Genomic DNA, 18,424 nt, shown 5'->3' on the forward strand with positions numbered 1-18,424 from the left:
TTCTGGTGGAAGATTGGTGGGGGTAGGTGTTGATTTGTTTTATCCAAGTGGTAGATTCAAGAAAAGTTGGGCAATTTGTTTGGTCATTCCATGGATGGTAGGTGAGCTCTTTCCAACAAGAGGACGTACTAGCAATTCCAATAGTACTTTGCTTCTGTTAATTTAATAACATAGTTTTGATTGTGCCACCACCGAATCCCTTGAAATGCAATTTCGGTACCAACTAAGATTCTAGTCGGTAAAGACTTGGAGGAAGACATGATCCTAGGCTGTCTTAGCCAGGTTCAATTTCCGACCGCTAGTTAGTTTTGAATATTACACTATCAAGCTATAATTAACACAATGGCACGAAAAATTGGCGTGATTAATCGTGTGCGCTACCTTGGCTTGATGCTAGCAGCATCCAAGTATGACAATCATTTGCGCGTAATTTATCATTGAATTGATTATTAGTTATTGAATTAATTCTTCGATATATCACATCAGCAAGCTTGTAAAATAAGGCTCACCTCAAAAGTCAATTCATGATAATAATAATAATAATAATAGAATGGTAGGTAAATTACCACAGCATGAAATGAACGGATTGGTGAAGTAAAAACTACAGTACTTAATTAATTCACATGGGTAAGTTGCCGTATCAATTACTTTAAAATGATATTTGTTTAACTTTTTGATTTTCAAAGTCTTCGACATTATTGTGTCATGGGGCGGATTTTAGACGGAGTGATGAATACAACTCCTTTTCTTCCAAGCCAAACGCTACGTTGTGATTGATGGAGATTGTGGCAGGAATGGTCAAAGATGCTAAAGCATGCACATCCAAAGTTTCCTACATGCATCTCAAGTTGCAAATCTAAGATGGAGAAAGAATGATCATGCGTGGAACGACAAGAAGACCAAGACCCAATTCAGAGTCAATGTGATTTACATTTTTTGGAGTTTGTTTGCCTAATTCGTGTTTAATCCCTGAAGAAGTAGCATGGCATGCTATGGAGCACCAGCGGCCATTTGAGTTTTCAAGTGAAATCAAGGTTCATGCATGCGTGAGTGTCTTAAGACGTGGGCAGAATCATGAAATTAATAATGGAATTAAGACCAAGTTTTTTTCTTTGAATGGAATCAATAATGTATTTCTCACATCGATTTCATGTATTAGAAGATTTTAATAAAAAGATTTAATGCTAATTTTCAAACTTGAACGAAGAAAAGTTATTTAACATAAGCTAAATTTACAAGTAATTTCCTCACCAAACCAGCAGTACATAGTTGAAAAATACAACCCACTCTCTTTCCGATGTAAAGGGTCCCCATGGATATTCTTATTAATTTCCTTTAGGGAAGTTGCACTGAATTTTGGCAAATGATCACTTATATCCTCCAGTGAAGCGGGCATGACCCTTGATAACTTGTTCCTCGTCACAATATTACATTAATACATTAGAAGCTTATAGCTCGCTAGAAAGACCATATTATTGTGGGATTTGCCTAAAAAGAAAATTATCTTGAAAATCATTAGTAGTAAAATAAGCTTGTAGATCGGCCACTGTTGCTAGTGGCACCTGGGCGGAAAAACGGCAGTGACATCATAACATCGGTTTGTATAATCTTACAGAATTTCTTGGGTTTTTAAGGATCGGTTTAATGTTTTTTTTGTTTAAATTTTATGTTGAGAGAATTGGAACTAAACCAATTTTACAAGTCCATTGGTACTTTAGTACTTACCCTTATATATATAATATTTTTTAAATCAATATATATATATATATTAGTTTTGAGTATGGATATAGATATAAATATACTAAAAATTTGATCATCATTAGTCAGCGTCAAAATAAGGACAATTCTGGTTTAAAAGAGGAGGGGGGATTACCTTAATCCACCCAGCATTTTACGTATCGGGTTAATGTCAAATTCAGATTTTAGCAAAAAAAAACAAATATCTTTTAACTTAATTTTTTTTTACCTTTTCTCTTTATTCTTTTCTTTTTCACTTCTATTCTCCTTCTGCTCCTTTCTCCTCTCCCTTTCCCCTCTCTCTTCATCTCTTTTCTCTCTTCAAAATATATCATTTCCTCTTCCTAAATTTAGGTCACTTTCTCCTCAGGTTGAATTGTTCTTTCTCTGTCTTGCTTTGTCATGGATGATTGGTGATCTTGCTTCACAACCAGAGGGTTATATTAAGGAAAACTCATTTGCAAAAGTAAATCCATTTTTTCTGTCAGTTTTATGATTTTATTCTTTGAGACATGCTAATTTTCTATTTTTCCTAACAAAATGATTTATATATTTGAATTTAGTGGTTTCCAGAAAAGCACAATAAATCTTTGTTTGAAGCCTTGGAGAAGGTTAAAGCTGATAAAGAACTAAGCTTTCTATTCACTAGTAGTAATGATCATGATTCTCTCCTTTGGCCTTGAGTTTTTACCTTAAAGCTTTTTTATGTACTCCTTTAGTAGGATTGTTATGAGGAAATTTTGAGTTCTTGGAATGATTATTGCCAAGCTTTGAAATTGGATAACTGTTTTTTATAGGTCTTTTTAATATACAATCAAGGATTTTTCGAGATTAGCTTTGAAATTGGAAAATGAGTTCTTTACGAGTCTATCAAAGCTACTTTATTGATTTAGAAATTTGTGGGTCTATTCTTTGCTACAAAATCCTTGTGCTTGTAGTTTGTAGGAGAAAGATTTTGGAATATTTTCCATATTTGTTCTTTGGCTCAATTTATTTTTCTTTTTGTATTGATAGGTGTTATGAGATCGGGGAGAGAGTGAAGGGAAGCTTGTTGGTGGTGTGGTTAGTCAGAGAAAGAAGAGAGGGACTGGTGATCTGTGGTGACGACAGATAGAGAGTTGAAGACCAATAGATGCCTCTTTTCTGAATAAGAGTAAATCACTATCTATATCTAAAATGGGAGGTTAAATTCGGATCACAATTCACAATTTATATCTAAAATGGGAGATTGCGGAATGGTTTGGCCTTGCGCCAATCGAAGTGCGGCCGCACAGCCATGGGAACATTTAAGCAATTATTTCTAATCAAGCTTTCTTTTCTTTTGCACCACTGTAGATTAGTAGAATACTCAGAAAAACAATGGCGAAATTCATCTAGAAAGTGTAAGAAAAAACCAAGTACTACTAACAGTAAAAGGATTATATTTCAGACTTTTTTATTTGGTCATGCAAGCAGCAAGCTTAGTTTGCTGCACTTCTGATAGGACACTTCTAGCAGAGAATACAAAACAAATCAATACATTAATATTAACTCACCAACACTCAATATTCTATCTTCTATTTTACCAGCATTCATAGAATTTGACATCGACGCGGAGCCTGAAATACACATCACCTTCAAATGAATCAGTCATTATCGTTGCAATTCCTCTGTGCATGAAAAAATCTCCAGTGCCTCCAACTACTGATATATCTCTACTCTTCACCATAATTGGGTCGGCTCCAATGAAATTTATCGTCCCTTGGTGTTTTGTGCTATTAAGAACAAATGTAAAGCCTAACCAAGCAGTGAAGGTGTTTTTGGTGTCATAGATATACATGCCTTGTGCCCTACCAACTGGTGGAGATTGAAGATTGTTATCAAGAGTGATGGGATCATCAAAAACTGCAATGTTGCCAAAATGGAACTGCCCTGCTAAGATGGTTAGGTTAGCACCTTCTGGTGCTGCCACAATTGCTGCTGTAGCATTAGCAGCATTCTGGCCATTGTAAATAATGTCATGGAAGTAGAGGACTAATTGCTTGCATGGTTTGTACTGCTTCTTCCAGCCTGGATAGGCTGAGGATACAGAAAGGAATATCATGAAGAAAATAGCAACGAAGCCCGAAGTTCTCATTTTCTTTCTAGAGATGATCTCAAGAGGAAAGAAGCAGGGCATACAAGAGCAGAACTACTAGAACTTGTTGGTTCCCTCTATACTTCCTGTCCTTATATTGGGAAACTTAGATCCTACAGGGTCAAAAAATGAGAGTCAAATCAAATTTGATGGCTTGTTGTTCATGTTAAGTTAATAAGCAAATCCACAAGCCGAAATGTCATGTTATAATGTCGTATTAATAGATTTTGTCGATTTTACGGTGACATATTCGTTTAATCTGGTGAAGTCCTCCGTGGAAAATTTGATATGATTGGTCCTACTTAATGGAAGTTTCAAAATGGACAGCCAGATAACGATCTTATGTTAGTCCAAGTGTTTCCGGCTTAATATGTAGGAAAAGAAAAAGGTGAAGAAATTGCCGTCTTGAAGCTTATCCCACCAAGTTCTGGTTAGGTTGCACTTGAGCTAATTGGATTCCAACTCATGTGGTTAGCTGCTTCTGCCTGTTTAAAATGGGAGGTTGGAGTCAGCGGCGCAGCCATGGAAACTTAAATATTCATCCATAAAAGCACTAAGAACTCGTGGTCCTAAAAGTATAGAAAAGGAACTAAAACTACAGGAATTTTGGTTAAACAATAGTGGCCGTAAAGGCAAGAACAAGCTGATGAGCATTTTACCTATCTGGGCTTGCAATAGTTAAATATTATTAATTACTGAAGTGTTGCTTCGTGCTTCGAAGAAACAATTATATTTTTAAATTAGCCTTCATGGCTACTTTTAAGGAACTATATTCTTGTAGTTGCACAAACAAGGCTTTTCCTTTTACACCAAAGGTTTGATTCTGCTGATTGTGATCAGTGTCAAACTCACTAATGATACACGGGGGCTTCGAAAATGACATTTTCCAACCCACTTCGTCTCAAGGAGGTTTGGCAAGTCAAATTTCAAAATCTTTTCATTTCAACATTTAATTAATCTGCTGTATTTTTCCAACGTATGAATGACATTTAATGATGGTAGTTGTCGAAGAGTTAAGTTTTTCACCCTAGAATTCAGCCAAACGTGACAGTATTGTCCCAACCAGACCAAGTTTTACCTCATTTTTTTTACTGTATTTACTTATAATTATGTGTTTTGCTCATGCAGGAAGATTTCTATAATTGGCTATAAATTAAAAGGCACATAGCATTTACAGGAAAATCTCTCAATCTTTATTAATCTTATAAACATAAGATTTATACAATAAAATATGTGTGCTATACATAAAAATTAGCAAACATGAGAGATTACCAAACATAAAACTATCATTTCTACTTTCTAAGAAGAAATGGGGCACTTTCTCCCCATGTAGCTTGCGATTCTTGTCTGCAGGATTTGCCCTTCCCATCCTACTTCATAAAATGTGCTGATGAACTTCAACTTCTAGCCCAGAGGGTTTCATCCTTTCCTCAAAAGACTAATCTTCAATCAGCTCCCAGCCAGCGTAGGGTACTAGAACCACCGAAAAGTTCTGGAAAGTATCAACTCTTAATACATTACCATGAGGCTAAAAAGATCTAGCCTAACCATTCGAACCCTTGTTTAGATAATAGGGGATACAAACCTTAGGTCTTCAACTAGTTTAATGGATTAATGACCAATCCCAAACTCGAGTATAACATAATTTGATGTCATATGATAAACAGTGATTATTACAATTCATTATGTGCTCCCTAAACATTACCAAGATTCAATCTAAAAACCCATCAGTTAGATTCTGAATCTTTTCCCAGAAACTCATTACCATTCTGCAAAGCTAAATCCAAAGATACTTGACTATTGTACTGTTGAACCACCAAAACAGATGCTGTTGTTGAGAAATCAGAAGAGGCCAACAGCCCTCCTACAGGCCCCAGTTCTGGACAGTCACTGCTACTGCTTAAAGCTAAAGCTACTTCACCTTCAGGTAATTATAGAATATAAACTGTAATTTCTAAAACCAATAATTAAACCAGTACGGAGAGTCAGTGCATTTTTTTTCCATCTGAAACCATGCAAGGTGGAATCACTTTGTGGGTTGCAGATAATTTATATCAATGCTTCTTCTTTTTCTAATGAATATTTGCGTCAATACTATATAATTTATTTTTTTATTTATAATTTTTCAAAACCAACGTGCTTGTGTTAACGTTTTTCTTGGATTGAGCCTAATGATTATTATGTAATTGAAGTTTTCGAGGAACAATTAGCGAAATTTAAAGTTTGAGTTATGCGAATTAATTGGTGGTGTAAAATAAAATTCAAGTAAAACAAGGAAAACATTCGAATAATTCAAATAATCATCCGAAATTGATAATTTCTCATCTAAACAATCGATTGCAATATTCAAGCTAAGAATTATATATGGATCTTGAGATTTCAGGTATTGTAATGAAAACGACTTGAAGGAAGAAATTATTGAAGATAAATCGTAATCGAGGAAAAAGAAAGAGGAAGTCACGTCTGTGTTTTTTATTTTAATTATACTGTGTGCGTAGATATACGGAATTTATTGTATGGGCAAGGCATTGGAACATAAGTATAAAAACATTACAATTAAAATTAAAATTAAAATAATGAAAACACCCTTTCGTTGGGTGTATGCTCTGAGTTGTGCTCCCCTTTTTTACTGGAGAAAAGAAGATAATTTTACCGTTTTGTATTCACGAGAAATAATTTTACTGTTTTGTATTCTCGAGTTTGATAATAACAGGTAAATAAATTAGAACGTTTGTTTCACATTTGCAAAAGCCCAGATTAGCTAAAAGCCTGAAATTACTATATTTCTAACAGTGAATAAAGATGATTATTGGGCCGAAAGTGGGTGGGCCTTCATGCGGACTGGGAAGGTTGCTCATACAATGACAGGTCGAAGAAAAAAGGCCCGAACCAGCCTAGAATTGACCCCAATTAGTTAAAACTACTTCATTAGACTAATGAATGGATTAAACAAGGACCCAAAAGTGGATTAAAATTCCTGCCTCGTAGTAGTAGACGACTATATATCATTAGGGTAAGATTAATCTTTTTAATGTTCAAGTTAACATGGTTTCTAATAATAAAAAAATATAATCATGAACTCAAATATGATGCGTATTCATATTTTTTAAATATTGATATGATGATATATTAAATGATTTTTTTTATTATTAAAATGTCGATATATTTGATTAACTTGTTAAATTTATGACCTGAATCATAAAACCGTAATAACATTATAAAAAATAAATCAAAATAAAATTATGAAAGTCAATTTTTAATCAACCCAGTGTTAAAAAACTAAATTGAAATAAATAATAAAAAGAACAAAAAAAATTACTCGTGTCAACCTGTTAAACTCATGATATCAAGATAACCCTATAGAAACAAATTGAAAATGATTATAAAATTTAATTTTCAACATTCTCAATGTTAAAGGATGAAATCAAGAAAAAATCAATTAAAAAAAAACAAAATCAACCTAGATAAACTTGTTAAACTCGCAACATGAGTTATGAAAACATGATAATTTCATAAAAAAAAATTATGAAGTTTTATTTCCAACAAATCTAATATTAAAGGTTGAAATCAAGAAAATAAAAATAAAAATAAAATCAAAATCCTACTTGATAGCGCATTTATTGTGAGTATACAAAATTTAAAAAAAATTACGAAACACAATTTCTAAAATAACATAATATTAAAAGATTAAAAAAAATTATCTTAAAATTATATAAAAAAAACTATTTCCGTGGATAGCAGTTTGCTAGTATGAATACACTGATTTAACCAAGTAGTTTGTTAATTAATTGGCGGCGTTTCAGAATAATATAATGAACTAACGATAGACTGAAGAAGGCCTAGACGGAACCTTGGTCCTGGCTTTCCAAAAAATGCACTACTCTCGGAAAAACTCCCCCAACTTAGTCCTTTAGTTTGTGCAAATCCAGCAAATTTGCCCCTGTACAAGTTATTTAATCAAATTTACTCTATTTTGTCACGTTTCATCAATTCAACTCAATTGTATTGAGTTTCTGAATCTTCCGCAGGCATCTCTGTAACCCTTGTTGAACCAACTACTGATCCTGGGCTAGCATGCTGCTGCATCACCAAGACTGATGCTAAAGTTGTGAAATCAGGAGAAATCAAAAGATGTCCCACAGGCCCCAGTTCAGGACACTCTACCTTTACATTCAAAGATGCAACTACAGGGCCCTGAGGCACTCGGCCAACAAGAAACAGATTGCAGCGACTAAAATCCTTAGCAGCTTCCACAGTTTCCGCAGCATTGTTCACTATTCTCTCTTCATATTTGACCGAGCTGTCATTTGAAATTTTCTTCTTGAACTCGGCTATAAATTCATCATCAGTTGATTCCATCGAAACATTGTGGTTGTCATTTATATCAACTCTGACAATTTCTCCGACAATCTCATGGCTTGCGGTGAAACGAATAACAGATAAACTGATACCAGGGTGCTCGGCCATTCTCGCACCATAAGCAAGGGCTTCACGATCATCACGGCCCCCAAAGAATAGAACAGTTACAGAATAGGAGACATTGCTTGCAGGGACATGTGTGCCTCCACCAAGCCCACGATCCACCAAGATACCAACTGAGCACCGCGCATTCTCAAGAACCCTCATATTAACCCAACGAAAATCAGTCCGAGTTGTCTCAAACGTCCCATCCAGCCTCTGGTGCTTGTGGAATGGGAGGATTATAGCCGCTGCCCTTTTCCGTTCAGCACTCTCACAGATGTCTTCATGCATGTCATACATTTGTGAGATTGCAGTTGTTGGCTTTATAGACACACGGCTCAGCTGCCGGAAAGCCTCAAAAGCAACAACTACTTGATTATTACCAGACTGCTGCAACTTATTCCAAAACGGTAGCCCATTCTTTCTCACCTTGTGTACCATAAGTATTGCGGATGACCTCTCAGTGAGCTCCATGAGGTGCATGGCATAGACACATAGTCGTTCCCTCCTGTCAGTCCCACGCGAAGCCTCAATGAGATTAATCATTGTGGGAACGTCCCTTGTTGAATGGAAACAGGCCAAAATCCTGAGCTGAGTATTGGGGTCATTTCTCTCAATTTTCCTGATTTTGTAGTCAGCCCTACTCGCTCGTTTAGCCGGCTTGTATACTGCCATAACTAAAGGTGTTGTGATAAAAGTTGTGAAAATGGCCATCAGAACCATGATGGAAAATGTTTCATCGTTCAAAACCTGCAGTACCAATCAACCAAATGATTGTAGTCTTGAACGGAAGAATACCGAGTACAAACATATTAAAACAGGCTTTAGGATTAAAATTAGTTAAGAACAAATTCGACTTTACCTTCCTATCTTTACCAATGTTCAGGACAATTAACTCCACCAGGCCTTTAGTGTTCATTAGGAACCCCATAGCTACAGCTTCCTGAAAAGGCATTCGGCAAAGAAGAGAGACACCTACAGTGCCAACAATTTTCCCAAAACAGGCTGTAGTTATGACCAAAACCAGTAAACCCCAGGACTGAAGCCCTTGAATTGTGGCTACATTGGTCTTTAATCCGCTTGAGACAAAGTACAATGGGAGAAAGAGACCAGATACAATATCTTCAACTTTTTCAACAAGAGCACCAGCAAATGCTCCTTCTTTTGGGATAAGAACTCCAACAACAAATGCACCAAAGAGAGCATGTATTCCAATTGAATCGGTGACAAATCCAGCAGCTAAAACAGCAGTTAAAGTAGCACATACATATATTTCATCCACTGGCTCACCTTCAGGGCAGCGATTTGCCATCCATTTAAAGATAGGAGGGATAATGAATACGCAACAAAGAACAAATCCTGACCCACACAAAAATACCCATAAAGATACAAGGGCAGAATGGCCAGTTCCAGACAGGGCAATAGCAAGAGCAAGAAGTATCCATGCAGCCACATCATTGACTGCTGCTGCTGACATTGCCATTCGACCAACATCAGTTGTTAAAAGCTTAAGTTCGGCCAAAATACGAGCCAAGACAGGGAAAGCAGTGATAGAAAGGGCCACCCCCATGAAGACAAGGAATGGAGCTTTATCTGCTCCTTTGCTGATAGTTCCACGGAGGGCAAATGATGTTCCAATTCCTAATAAAAAGGGTAAGCCAATCCCCGCAGCAGCAATGCCTAAAGCTTTTTTTCCTGTCCGACGAAGGGACTTCAGGTCCAACTCAAGGCCTATCAAGAACAGGAAGAAAAGCAGACCAAGATTTGCTAAAGTATCCAACACCGGGAGGCTTTTTGCTGGGAAAACTTTATCCAGATAATGCTTGTTTCGACCCAGAGCTGATGGACCGAGTAGTATCCCTCCCTTTCAAAAAAAAAATTTCAATTACAAATCTTACTTTTTTATGTACATTAACTATGATTAGACTTTTAATGCATGAGAGTACAGATACAATACGAAAAATAACCGTTAATAGTCTCATTGAGAATTTCTTTTGCTGCATCCCTTGCAGTAACAACCATCCAAAAAATTTAGCAAAACAATACGAAAATAGGACGCCTGAACCTGTTCTAGAAAGTGATGATGAATCATATAAAGCTACTATTTTCCAATTTAAGCTGTGGAAGTGAAATCTCCAGACATCTATTAATCCAATTGATTCAGCTTTTCAATTGATTTAACAAGGTTAGGCTAGAAAAATTATGGTTCTTGGCTAAATACACGTTCATTTCATTAAGACAGCTAATACTTCTGCTACTAGTAGATTGCTCAGGGAACCAGAAGATGATGCGAAGAGTTTCTGAAACCACGCACTAGATAGTTTTAACATCTACCGATCTAATGCATCAATCAACAAGAGGCAACAAAAATTACTATACATGCATTCAGAAAGACTCCATTTCATAATTAACTGCTGAGGCAAATGTCAAACTCTGCTACAGGTTGTTGTCTATCAGATCCTTTATGTAATAGATACAAAAAGCGGCCATTTTTAAGAAGTTCATCACAAATTGAATTTTCTCTTAGTCCTTCCCTGTCACACAGACTTTAACATTAACTGTACACGCTCAAGCTTGAAATCAATTGTCACAAGGATCACTACGTGGTTGCATGTAGATTTCTAGTTTTCTTAACAACAATTATGGAAAATTTTATTTTCAAAATAACTTTAATGTCCAATTTTTTCTCTCTTTTCAGGTTATGAAATTCTTAAATTTAAATCAATTGTCTTATCAAGTAGAGACCAGGATGAAAATTCTTCGCCTTGCACATGTTTTAAAATAACTAAAACAGCTGGAGCTGGATCCATAAGCTTTACCAACTACTACAGTAAACAGAAATCAAATCATGATACACCACAATATATGTTATATTAACCATGCGAAAATCCTCAAAACCTATGCACAAATTATTATTCCCCACTTGGGAATTTTATATATTTAGCCAATTATTCCAAAGAATATACCATCAAACACCATGAAAAAAGAACACCCAGTCAATCTTTTTTTTCTATATTCTTAAATTAACAGGAATATGATTTGTGAAAGCTGTTTGAGGATACCTCTAGCCATTAAAAAAATAATAAGAACATGACTCGAAGACAAAAGAATTTTATATTTATCCGTTAATGAATCATACAAGTTGTGTATGTATTTATCTAATTTCGCAAGAAAAATATCCGAGTCGCGTATGCTTTTTTTCAAATATTTTTTTTTAATTTATGATATCGGTATATCAAAACCATTGAAAAAGATCTAAAATTCATTTTAAAAAACACTTTGAAACAGCTTCAGCTACAAAAACAACCCTTAGAATCCCTGTTGATGCAAAAAAGTCATTGAGCCAATAAAATATGCAACATTATTGACTTAGACTTGGTCAAGATCAAATTTGCAGCCACCTAAAATGAAAACATTGAAAAAGAGTCTATATTAAAAAGGAGATAGCAACTTACAACAATCTCGGCGATTACACGCGGCTGGCGTAAAGGCCTTAGAAGAAAAGCTAGAATACGAGTGAGCAAGACAACAAGACATATTTGGAGGATAGCCAGAGGCAATGCATAGTCAAGAGGATTATCTCCTTGAAACACACCATTAGATGTAGCTTTCATTGGTTTAGGACATGACAACGTTCCGGTGGCATTCAAGGCCGCCATTATCTGTATATCACCAAATAAAACACTGAATTCACCGCCAGGAAATTGGGGTTCTCACCCCACGAGATTTTAGTAACACGGTTTGTGTTGGTATATATTAATAATGATTAATGACGGTTGACTGTCCATAGCAAAGTAAAACATGGTAAGCATATTACATACAGTGCATATTTTCACAATCCTTTTTGAAACCACTCAGGATTGCCTTAACTAGCAGAGATGCTATCGCCTTTTATTAAGACTTCAAATTATACATTAAGCATTGTTTGAATATATTATTACACTCTATTTATTGTTGTATTACGTTAACAAAAATAAAAACCAAGATCTTAAACAAAAAATAAGAGTAAATCACATTAAATAACTATTATTTGATATGGTGATATTTTCAAGTTATTACAATAAGTTCTAAGAAAATACATGAATTTATTACGAGTTACTGTTAAAAAGCGACAGGGACACCTGTCAATAAAAAGAAAAAGAAAAAGAAAAAGGAAAGGAATCTCAGGTGGGCGCCACCCGGTTTTTTATTTTTATTTTATTTTTATGGCAAAGGATGGGGATGTTCCCTAAAAACATAAAGTAAATCCTACGAACACGGCAATGAAACTACTGTATGGCTGAAATTAGTTCGATAGTCATGAATACTGAGATCTTTGTGGTATAGAAAGAAAAGTTATACATTACCAAAAAAACTTTCTGTATTGTCGAAATTGACTTTTTTTCTTACAAAGTAAAAGGCAACTACTTGACTCGAAATAATATTTGAATATTGTAAACTGATATGATTGTATAAAAAGTTGTTTTTGCTTCTTAAGAACATTTTCAAATAAATTTAAAATTTTTTATTTTAAATTAATTTTTTAAATCATTTTAATATTCTAATATTAAAAATAAATTTTTAAAAATAAAAAAATATTTCAATTCATTTCCAACGCTGGACACAGCCTACGGGCTCTCGAGGTTCAAAGTCTAGAAGAATGTAATAATGAAGTACAACTATCCTATTGTGGAACTAAACTGCCTTAAAAAAAAAAGAAATAACAAAACGGAGGTGGAGCACAGAATAAGGTCTGGTATCGGATGTTCTAGAACTCTTTAACCGGGACGACGGTGAAAGAGGGAGGGTAAACCGGTTTAATTGTAAACCACAAATATTAGATTATGGATAATTTAAAATTGCAACTTAGAAAAAAAATAAAAAATAAAACCATTTGTATATACGTGCGTATCATAACACAAACGTAGAGAAACAATGGCAAATCCTCTCTCTTCTGATTTTTTTAGTTTTTCACAGAGAGAAACAAATTAACTCAAAAGCTCAGAGAGAATTTGCACACAGAAAAAAATGCAAAAAACTTTAAATTATTGTTGAAAATAAGAAAGAATAAAAAGAGACACTCAAGGATTTTGACTTTTTTATCATCGATAAAAGAGACGGATCGAGAATCACCTGAATATTCAGCTTTATATGCAAGAATACTTGTGGTATACAGTAAGTGCAGTTCTGTCCTCAGCTCTTCATTTGGGTCTATTTTGTTTCTCCAGAAAAATCGAGATTCACAAAGGAAAAAAGATAAAACACAGTTTGGTTCTGTTTGTTTCTCGAGAAAATTCAAGAATCAGAAAGAAAAAAAATACCACAACACACAAATTATGGAGATCTGTGTGTTAGTACGTGGATGAACGTTCCAGGAGGAGAGGTAAATGAAGAGTGCGCGATGCTGTAGAAGAGAAAACACCGTCTCTATTTATAGCACCGCGTGACTCAATTCCATAGTTGCCATCGTGTGTCTCAATAATTACGTTAATTGCCTAGATCCCATAAGAAGTCTAGGAGCTGACCTCACCGCGTGCCGATCTTTAATTCATCTGACAGGAAGTTTGGTAATTTAAAAAAAATTTCAAACATGTAATATATAAAAATATTATATTTCATGTAGATGTAAACTGAACCGAATATTTATATTAATTTTAAAAAATATATATTTTAATTTAATACATTAATGAATATAAGTTTTTTTAATTAATATAATACTACTAGAAAATATTGTTGTTTAAAAAACTAAGTTTACATTCATGCAAGATTATAAGTTCGTGTAAACTTGAAATCATAACATAAAATTAGGATGCATATAAAAACAAGCATTAAATTATACATAAGAGACTAAAACTAACTTCCGGCATGCATCCTGAAGCATATATTGGAGTAATATTTAAAGTAAAAGCATGTGAATCAATTGCTTCTTGAAGCTCTTGGAATTTCATCATGCTAAATTTTTTGTTATTCTCAGCAATTATTTATCCTTAAGACTTTATTGTTCTTCACTTACTGTAAAAAGACTTTTCTCAATAAACCTCTCGGGATTCCAACACCTTGTTTAGGTATGCTCTTAAATAAAATCAACAAACTTAAAGGAATTACACTCAATATATCACTATAAAAATTGAACTTAAGCTATAGAGTATAAGAAAATAGTAGAAGAACAAGTCTAAGAGAAACAATAGTAAAGGAATGAAAGAACTCAAGAAATTTCATATGATTTTCCACCCATCCAAAACATATATTTATAGAACCTGGAAACCAAAACATTAATTCTCATAATTCATGAATGTTTATTAATTATGATGAATATTCATAGTTTATAAATTACTCATAATAACATTAATTTTCATCACATAATTAATATATTGGTTCAAGTACTAAAAAAAATTATTGATCAAGCAGGAACATAATAACAAATATGTTTCATTAACTAAACTCAAGCCCAAACTCGTCAATTCACAAGTCATTATCTAATCCACAAATCTATTAACAATTCCTCATTCACTTTTAATTGTTTTTAAAAACATGTGTAATATTCCATGTTGAATTAATTATGTTGGATTACAAAATCCAAAATGGTTTTAACCTCATATATAATTTGATCTTAAAAGGCCCATTACATGTTTTATAAACCAATTCCAATAATCCTCCACGTGAATAAAAAATGCTTGACTAGTATAAAGACTCAAAAAATTCACAGAAAGATTCTGATTTGGTAGATCATTACATTGATATAGATAGTTTTTAGCTTTGAACATTTCTTAGTGAAATACTATCAGATTTACTCATTAAATAATGGTTGTGATGTCCTGAACTATTTAGTTTTTTATGTAAATCAATACAATAGTGCTCATATAACTCTTCACTATAGTTTTATTTTGCACTCACAGTTGTGTTCATTTAGAGAATTCAACCTTTTTAAAATTCTTAAAGAAATGGTCATATTTCTCACTCATATAGGTAATATTTCATTAAAAGTATTCTACTATGCTCCATTTGATATACCAGGATATGAAAATTATTAAGAGCAATTCATCATTTATCACGCTACAGCTAGTACCATTTTTATCATAGGAGTAAGCAGGAAATAATAATTTTCAAGTGCTAATAAGAATGTTATATGATATAGTTTTTCATTTGAGCCTAGATCTTAGGACATCTATTCAACTAGAAAGAGTTGACCTTTGATTGAAAAACAAATCAGAGAAGGGAAAAAAAAAAGCAAAGCATTATTCCAATGATTAATGCTTTGTGATGAGGGGTTCAGTGAAACCCCAATCAACTCAATATTAAATGATAAAATTGAAAAAAAAAATTAAGAAAAAAACTAAGTTAGCAGGTTAACCCGTCAAACTTACAATATATGTCCTAAGAGTGTGATAACTCAATAAAAAACAAATCTCATATTTAATGATGAAATTAAAAAAAAAAAAAACATTGATTGAAAAAAAATCAAATAAGAAAAAAAAAATCAATGCATTATTCTAATGAATAATGCTATGTAAGGAGAGGCATAATAAAACCACCTTCTCTTTTAGTTTATAATTAATTCTTTGTTCATGAGGCTGGAATAACATAATAAAAAACAAACAAAATAAATTATGGAGTCTAATTTTCAATTAGTCTAATATTAAAAGATGATATTGGGGAAAAAAAGTTTATTAAGAAAAAGAAAAAGAAACGTGAGTCAATTGGGTTTATTCATCAAACTCGAGACCCATATCAAGAGAGTGTAATAACTCAATAAAAAATAAATATAATATTAAATGATAAAATTAAAAAAAAAATATTGATTGAAAAAAAAATCAGAGAAGAAAAAAAAAAGCAAAGCACTATTCCAATGAATAATTCTTTATGAGGAGGGGTTCAATAAAACCTCAATCAATCCAATATTAAATGATGAAATTAAAAAAAAAATTAATTAAAAAAAAATAAAAAAATAAGTCAGTTAGATGTTAAGCCGTCAAACCCGTAATTTGTGACGGCCCGTAATTTGTGTAATGAGAGTGTGACAACTCAATATAAAATAAATATAATATTAAAAGATGAAATTAAAAAAAAAAACATTGATAGAAAAAATTAGAGAAAAAAAATATTATTTTAATAAATATTATTTTATGAGGAACTTTATTTTTTAGTTTATAGTTAATTAATTAATAATGTCAGGGTTTTTCAAGTGCTCACGATCCACTTCCAGCAAAAGTTGAAAGTAAATTAAATTATAATATTTTTTATAATTTATCCTATATAACTTATTGTCTTATGGGTGACTCACGTCATCATAATTTACCCTTGTTAGCTTGGTGCAGACATCAGCTGACAAGAAAAGGTTCAAGTCGGTGCAAAAACATGCTCTGACTCTTATGGTTAACTGCTTAGTGAGATACTAGACTGGCAACTCATGTGATGCTGCGAGCCAAACTAAATTTTTTTAACTTGAAAAAAAAAAAGTTTAAAAGATTATTATATTTTTAAATAAGTAAGAGAAATTTGATACTTGGATTAAATCTTGATTAATTTAATAATATGATAGGAAAATGAGGCAACAAAAAAATTAAAAAAATATTGCCCTAAGCAAAGATGGATTAACAAGCAAAATTTATGACCGGCACATGAGATCGGGATAACTTTATAGAAGTATGATACCATAAAAAAACCACCTGAAAAAGGACTTGAAAAAAAATGTTGAATGATGATATTGGAAAAGAAAATAAGATAAAAAAAATATCAATCCCAGTTAACTTTCTAAACCAATGACCCGTGTCATAAGACTGAAAGCACCATACATGAAAAAATCATGAAGCTCAATCCCTAAGAAATAAAAACGTTGAAGGATGAAATTATACAAAAAATCCAAAATAAAAAATAGCAACTAAAAGGATCGCACGTGGACGCGCGATATCGAGGGGTCGTTGGAGTCAACACCTATTTGTTTGATTTAGGATCGCTAGGAAACTCAAGTATACTGGTTTTATCAGATATTCAAATGGTAAATGACTAGTTGTGGCTAAGAAATGTATTAGTACCCCTAATGTACCCTACCTGGTTTTGTGTGGTTTTGATTGTGGTTTAAAGGTTTTGATGGGTTCATAACCGGTAGTCTGTCTATGGGTTAGGATTGAGATTTATTCATGTGAATAAATTTGGTGTTTAGAATTCATTATGAGCTCATGTATCGAAATAAATTCTTATGAAAAAAGGTTTTTTGTAATTTGTATATTGCAGTGAAAAATACTCCCAATTAAAATTGGTAAATATTTAGAATAACTCTAAGAATTTTCGGGTAAACTCCTGATATTCAAATATCAGTCTCACTTGTAGGTCCAACGTTCTATACTAGAATATTAACTATTAATTCTCATGAATTAAAGGATTGGTGATAATTAGAATATTAGCCAAATTTTTATGGATTCAATAAATTGATTATTAAATTCCAAAATACACGCAAATACATATTTTTTTAATTTTCATATAGAAATACTAAACGATATGATTTTTTATATTTTTGAGAGATTTGACTACATGCAATTAAAAAAATTTAATTAATTAAGTTTTTTTTTTATCTTTCCTCTTTTTTGTCATTGATTTAACACAAAGTAAAAAAAAAGACAATAAAAAATAAATAAACACGCGCGCGTGCACACACTTTTTTTAATTAATAAATTAATAAAAAAAGATTAGAAATTTTTTATTTGTGTTAATTAATAAATTAATGGATAACATCATTCGAGACTAATATCAGCCGAATGGACTCAATATATATAGTATAAAAGCTAGTCTTTTTTTTTTTTATCAATTATTGATAGATTAGTTTTTTAAAAATCAAATATGATACTCTTGTTTGTTAACATTAGCAAGCTATCATACATAATCTATTGTCAAGTTGGCAATTAAAATGCAAACAATCATGTAACTATGATGGTGTATATATTGATTTTAAATGTGAGTCTATGTTGAATTACATCTAGTATTACGACCTTGAAGATCTCTCAGATAACAAAATGAAGGTGGAATTACATCTAGTATTTCGAGTAGCAAATAGCTTTAGTTAATTAGTATTTTTTATTATAATTAATTACTGATACTATGTCACCGATTGTTTTTCCTGCCAAGAATAAATTACTC

At 32.8% G+C, this 18,424-nt stretch overlaps 2 protein-coding genes across 3 annotated transcripts; both read right to left on the bottom strand.

Annotated features, from left to right (window-relative positions):
• Nucleotides 1-3,135: 3,135 nt before the first annotated feature.
• Nucleotides 3,136-4,054, bottom strand: LOC127903917 (disease resistance response protein 206-like). The gene has a single exon (XM_052451220.1). The coding sequence runs from the start codon at nucleotides 3,893-3,895 to the stop codon at nucleotides 3,299-3,301; it is 597 nt and encodes a 198-aa protein (XP_052307180.1). The 5' UTR covers nucleotides 3,896-4,054; the 3' UTR covers nucleotides 3,136-3,298.
• Nucleotides 4,055-7,532: 3,478 nt separating this feature from the next.
• LOC7458216 (cation/H(+) antiporter 18) lies at nucleotides 7,533-13,717 on the bottom strand. Of its 2 annotated transcripts, none has more exons than XM_002304501.4 (4): nucleotides 13,427-13,717; nucleotides 11,770-11,998; nucleotides 9,177-10,178; nucleotides 7,533-9,064 (listed from the first exon to the last, which is right to left on the bottom strand). In XM_002304501.4, exons 2-4 carry the CDS (start codon nucleotides 11,971-11,973, stop codon nucleotides 7,850-7,852), a joined length of 2,421 nt encoding a protein of 806 aa, XP_002304537.4. In that variant the 5' UTR covers nucleotides 11,974-11,998; nucleotides 13,427-13,717; the 3' UTR covers nucleotides 7,533-7,849. The 2 variants fall into 2 exon arrangements, with proteins under 2 accessions (XP_002304537.4, XP_024453415.2); XM_024597647.2 differs by having other exon boundaries at nucleotides 11,770-11,976; nucleotides 13,427-13,716.
• Nucleotides 13,718-18,424: the final 4,707 nt, after the last annotated feature.

This window comes from Populus trichocarpa, chromosome 3 (assembly GCF_000002775.5).
Source record: "Populus trichocarpa isolate Nisqually-1 chromosome 3, P.trichocarpa_v4.1, whole genome shotgun sequence".
NCBI lineage: Eukaryota > Viridiplantae > Streptophyta > Magnoliopsida > Malpighiales > Salicaceae > Populus > Populus trichocarpa.